The sequence below is a fragment of the Chinchilla lanigera genome, unplaced genomic scaffold, assembly GCF_000276665.1.
Source record: "Chinchilla lanigera isolate Chin_1 unplaced genomic scaffold, ChiLan1.0 scaffold00041, whole genome shotgun sequence".
In the NCBI taxonomy this organism is placed as follows: Eukaryota; Metazoa; Chordata; class Mammalia; order Rodentia; family Chinchillidae; genus Chinchilla; species Chinchilla lanigera.
Genome location: NW_004955442.1, coordinates 14,968,175 through 14,974,242, shown reverse-complemented (window position 1 = coordinate 14,974,242; position 6,068 = coordinate 14,968,175). Strand labels below are relative to the sequence as shown.

The window sequence follows — 6,068 nt, the reverse complement described above, 5'->3', positions numbered from 1 at the left end:
TGGCAATCCTCCTGCATCAGTCTCCCAAGTGCTGGGATTACAGCTGTGCACCACTGCTATTAAAATGTTTCAAAATTGATTATGGTGAGAATTGCAAACTGTAAATATGCAAGAAACTCTAAATTGTACACATCAAAAAGGTGATTTTTCTTTAAAGCTGGTCATGGTAAGACATGCCTGTGATCCTAGTACTGTGGGGTGGTAAGGCAGGATTTCAAATTCAAGCCTGGGCTGGGTAACTTAGCAACTTAGTGAGACTCTATCTCAAAATTAAAAATAAGGGCTAGGGATGTAGCTCATTGCAAAGGCTGTAGGTTCAATTCCTAGTACTACAACAAAGGTTTTTTTTTTTAATTATGTGAATTATATATTAGTAAATTTTTTGGTGGTTTTGAAAAACATCATATTACAGTGATGTATGTGCACCCATGTTCATAGCAGCACAATTTGTAATTGCTAAATTGTGGAAGCAACCCAAATGTCCATCCACTGGAGATTGGATAAAAAAATTGTGGTACTTTTATATAATGGAATATTACTCAGCTATAAAGAAAGATGAACTCAAGGCTTTTATAGGTAAATGGTCACAACTAGAGACTATACTCATAAGTGAAATAAATCAGACCTGCACGTGTAAGCACCATATTGTCTCACTAGTGTAAGACCTGAAAGAGTGAATAAAAACTAAGAGTTATGAGAATTGAATCTGGGGGTGGTCTACCATTGTGCTGTAACCCTACCCCTTAAAAAAATTTTTTTTTGAGACAGGGTCTCGCTATATAGTTCATCCTAGCCTTGAACTCACTATGTAGCCCAGGCTGGCCTCAAACTCATGGAGATCCTCCTGCCTTAGTCTCCCAAGTGCTGGGATTACAGGCATGTGCCACCACGCGTGGCTAAAGATATTTTTTTTGAGACAGCCCCTCGAACTTTGGTCTTTCAAACTTCCATCCTCTTGCCTCAGCTAGCTGGGAGTATAGTTGTACACCAGTGTACCTGGCCAGGAAAGCTACTATTTAAAAACATACACAGGCCTGAGGGAATAGCTCAGCAGTAAAGCATACACAGAGGCCCTGGATTCAATCCCCAGTACCACAAAAATGAAACAAAAAAAATCCCTAAACATAAAGCCCTCTGGCAGCCGCCTGCCAGGAAACAGCCCTGAAGCCGCTGAACATGTGAGGTGCTTTCTGATCTGGCCTAACCAGGCTTACCTGGCCACTCTCAGCTGTAAGCCTGCCAGAAGCCCTGCCCACTGACCTCCTTTTCCTCATCTTGCCTTTGGGCCTTGGTCTCTATTCTGTAGACCCCACCCAGGGCCCCTCCACTGATTCTCCCAGTCTCATTTATCCTTGAAGACCAACAGATATGAGTTAGAGACACCAAAGAGTGCCATTTCTCCAATATTCCATTTCCTTCTAGTTGAAAACAGCTGTTTACTGTCTGAGTTGCCTATGGATGCTGCTGGCTTCTCTCTGCCAGAAGACCCTAGGAAGGCTGGGCAGAGTGTCTGTGATAGTTTTTGTTTTTTTTTTTCCTAAGACTAGGAGCTCAGAGAAACCACTGTCAGGTGTGGGAGCTTGGCGCGTAGGTGCAAGACCAGGGCTAGGTTGGGGCCATGTGCTAAATGTGAATGAGGGAACAAAGTAATGCAGGGGTTCAGAGAGGCCCTAGATCCTGAAAAATGGAGACAAAAGGTCCTGTGGCTGCTAAGAGCAAATGGGGACCAACCTCCAGGCCCACTGACACCAGGCCAGTACGTTTTTAACTCAACCAAGATTTACCAAGACCTACCCTGCTCTGCCCTATGCTGGGCAAGGGTCAGAGAGTAATCTCTCCCTTCTTCCTCTGTCACCAGCCTTGGATTTGGAGGACTCTGTAGACATATAGGTTCCTTCTTAGCCTCCTTTCTCTGCTGGTCCCTGTGGTCACAGTGGCCTTTCCCAATGGTCCCCACAACCCTCTGGACAGACGTCCACAGGACACACACCACATGGCCTTATAGCTTATGGTCACTTTTTTTTTTTTTTTTGTCTTTTTTGAGACAGGGTCTTGCTATGCAGTTCAGGCTGGCCTTGAGCTCACTTTGTAGCCCAGGCTGGTCTTAAACTCGCAACGATCCTCCTGCCTCAGCCTCCCGAGTGCTGAGATTATAGGCGTGTGCCACCATGCCGGCTGGTCACTTATTTTGTTGCCTCTCTAGGTCATGAGCAGCTCAAGAAGAACTACCTCACATGTATTTTTTTTTTTTTTTTTAGTTCTTAGTTTTTATCCGTCAAGCTAGCATTCATGAAATGTCTGAAAAATGTGTCAATGGTCTACCAATCACCCTGTAATACTAAGGGTCAGAAAGCTAAACTTAACAGTTTTGGTGCAGACCTGGGCATCCTGAAGGATGACCTATGCCTAGAAGAGCTCAGCAGGCCTGGTGCTGCCCTGACCCATCTGTGGGGTGGTCTTCCCAGGAGGGACACAGGAAGTTCCTACACATGCCTTGCATGTGGGTGACCACTTCCCCAGTGTGCAGGTGCTGATAATCACATCTGCACCAGAGCCACTGCTCTGCCCCAACTATATGCTGCACCCTGTCTCTGGTTAAGAGTAGAATCATGCTGATTCCCTTGCAGCTAGTTGCCTTTTAGCAAAATCACCCTAGGTCCAGACCATAAGGAATCCATGTCTACTGACCGAAGAAACACTTCCTCCATGGTGGTGACAGAGGCCCCAAAGCTGGCAATGCCCAATTCTTTCTGCTTCTTTTCCAATTTGGCAAAAAGGCTTTCAAATCTGAAAAAAAAAAAAAAAGAAAAAAGACAGAGTGATGAGGTAATTCTCAGAGACTTTCTAGATAATTCATCCCTAAACAATTCCCTCATTTAGTCACAGGGCAGGAAAACTCTTTCTAAGAATAAAAGTAATAGATGAAATCATAGTAGGAAATTTATAATACATTAAATGTAAAATCTGTATGAGGAAAAAAATCTCACAAAAGGAAACACAACAAATTGGAGAAAGTTATAACAAAATGGTTGATATGAATATCTAAAAGTGGCCCATAAGTGAGCAAAAGACACATACATTTCCCAATGCATCAATTTTTAAAACCAACATGCATGGCAACATGCCACTTCCTGTTGGCAGGAACTGGACATAGGCCAGTCAGGTAGCTGTGTGCTTTTTCACTCATTCAATACAGGAATATTGGGGAAAAATTCTACTCAAAGCCGCAACCACGGGATAAAGTGCACATTGTGCTATCCTACTGATGGAGAAGTGAAGCTGAACCTCATTTCTAGAAGGAAACTTGATAATAACTACCCCATTATTAGGAATCTGTTCTGGGACAGTAATTGGAGATCTGGATAAGAGTTTACTGGGAGACTTTTTATTAGCATAATTTGGGGGAAAAATATGAGTGCATGATAATGGAGTAGTTAGGCTATGTGGCAGTTGGTGGGGAGTATTAACTTGAATGGCTTTGGGTTCCACCTGGGGTACTGGTGGAACACACTTCCAGGAGTGTCTGAGTGGGAAATGGATGCACTCTCTTGGGATCTATGCCTGGTCCCTTACCCGCTCCTCTCTAGTTCTGGTCTCCTGCTCTACTTGCTGGCTATCATGAACTAAGTAGCTTCTGCCATATCATTTTTGCCTTGGAGCCAGTTGACCATTGGCTGAATCTCCTTCAAACATAAGCCAACCTCTCCTTTGTTAAGTTGTAGGTGTTGGGTACTGTGTCCAGCAATGGGAAAGCTGATTAATACAGAAATTTGGTACCAGAGAAGTGGGATCACTGCTGTGACTGTATTTGATCATGCAGTTTAAAAGATTTTGGAACTGGTTTATGGGAAGAGTTCAGAAGGTTTGTAGATACAAGATAGAGGAGCCCTAGAATGCTGTAAGCAGAGCCTGATGGGAGATTCTAGTTGGAGCTCAGAAGACTAGAATGATAATAAGAATGCAGACAGAAAGACCAGGCTCAGAAGGATTCTACTGGGAATAAAGGTTCCATTAGCAGTTTAATTAAGAGGCCATGTGTGCTACACTCTGTCAGAAAATTTGTCTATCTTTTGCTCAGGTCCTAAGAATTTGCAGAAAACTGATATTAAAGGTAGTGGACTAATTAATCTGGCCAAAGATATTTTAGGACAGCCCAACATTCACCTGTTGCATGGGTACTGCTGGCTGCTTTTAGCTAGATTTATAGTGAAAATTGAGGGCAAAAGGCAGAGCAGAAAAATTTGGAAAACTTTTTTTTTTTTTTTTTGGTTTTTCTCCGGTACCGGGAACTGAACTCACGACCTTGCGCATGCCAGGCAGGTGCTTTTGCCACTGAGCTAAATCCCCAGCCCCGAAAACTTTTGTTTTTTGCCTCAGAAAAAATCTTGCATAAAGTTGGGGCCAAAGCAGCCATGAAGATGAACATAATTAATAAAGAAATGAAGTACTCTATGCAGGTACAAGGAAGAAATTATCTTGAGAGCATGTCAGGAGTTAGCAAGACCCTCCCTAACCCAGGCTCAAGGTAAAAAAAAAAGTCAACCTTTCATTTGAGAAGAGAGTTTCTGGTATCCCTGTTTGAGAAGCACTTCCTAGGAAATTGGTTCCCTGGGACTCATTTCACTGGGCTCAGCCATCCAGGCACTCTGAGGTCACTGCAGCAATGGTCCAAGGGGGCCTGGATACTATTTGAGGGGGAGTTGGCCTTGACATTATCCACATGATGTTGATTTTACAGGCATGTAGAACCCAAGAGTTGTGGGATCAGGGAGACTTCTACCCAGATTTCAAAGGAAGACCTGGGAGGCCAGCAAACAGCTCTTGAGAGGGCAGTTTATGAAGCTGTGAGAGTAAAGCCAAAGGTACAGTCAGAGATTCCAGAACATGGAAAGTCATCCAAGGAAAGCTATAAGCCATGAGTGGGGCCAGCCCAAGAGAGAGCCCCCATGGGCTTCAACATAGAGTTGTGGCCTCCCAAGCCCTTTCAAATTCACACCTCACCACCATGTGCCCTAGGTACTGGATATGGGACAATGGGACTTAATGTTTGCCCTGCTGGATTTGGATTCTTTTTTGGTTTAACTTTTAAAAATTTCTCTATTCTTGCCTTTTGGAATGGCAATGTTTAACCTGTGCCATTGTACCTTGAGATTATGTTACTTGTTTTCTTATTTCTACAGAGATTCATAGCTAACATTTTAACTTGAGTCTCAGGAGAGACTTATACTTGGACTTTTGAAAAATGTTGGCACTGTTGAGACTTTGGAGATGGGATTCTTGCATTTCCAATTGTCCCAGCTGTGTACTGTTACACAGAATCATGAGCTTGCTATTGCCTTTACCTGGATATTAAGTATGGTTTAAGGAGATGTGCTTGAGTATAAAGTTGACAAGGGGTGGGATGTAGTGGTTAGGGTAGAGTGTCAACTTGAATGGAACCCACCCAGGAGACTGGTGGAGCACACTTCTGGATGTGTCTGGGTAGGTTATAGAGGCATAGCTTTTGGATCTATATCTGGTCCCTCTCTCCTTCCTCTCTAGCACTGATCCTCTGCTCTGCTTCTTGGCCAACATAAACCAAACAGCTTCCTCCATGATGTTTCTGCCTTGCAGCCAGCTGACTGGATCTCCTTAAAACATAAGCCAAACTAAACCGCTCCTCCCTTAAGTTGCGAGTGTTTGCTATTGTGTCCAGCAATTGCAAAGCTCACTGATACAGGCTGGGGATGTAGCTCAGGGTTAGAGAACTTATCTGGTATGCTTAAAGCCCTGGGTTTTATCCCCAGCAAAAAGAAACTCCAACAAACAAACCTCCCACATTCTTAGATTTGTAATATGATTAAATGGGCTTTTAAGATATAAATCACAAAGTTTCTGAATATGAATTGAATTGGCTTTTTCCTCCTGCATTGGTAACTCTGCCCTGTGTATGACAGTGATGAAACAAATGCCCTCCCTCAAATTTGGAGATCAGAAAGTTACATACATTCCAAATTTATATTCAAATGCAAGTTCTTGCCAGATATGATGGCACATGCCTATAATCCTAGCACTTGGAAGGCTGAGGC

At 43.3% G+C, this 6,068-nt stretch overlaps 1 protein-coding gene across 2 annotated transcripts in view; it reads right to left on the bottom strand.

The window, feature by feature from the left end:
- The window catches only part of Abca3 (ATP-binding cassette, sub-family A (ABC1), member 3), a 55,943-nt gene that overhangs the window by 15,250 nt on the left and 34,625 nt on the right, over positions 1-6,068 (bottom strand). For both annotated transcript variants that reach the window (XM_005391429.2, XM_005391428.2), the window contains exon 19: positions 2,689-2,787. In XM_005391429.2, the coding sequence (XP_005391486.1) occupies positions 2,689-2,787 (99 nt within the window). The remainder of the gene's footprint in view (positions 1-2,688; positions 2,788-6,068) is intronic.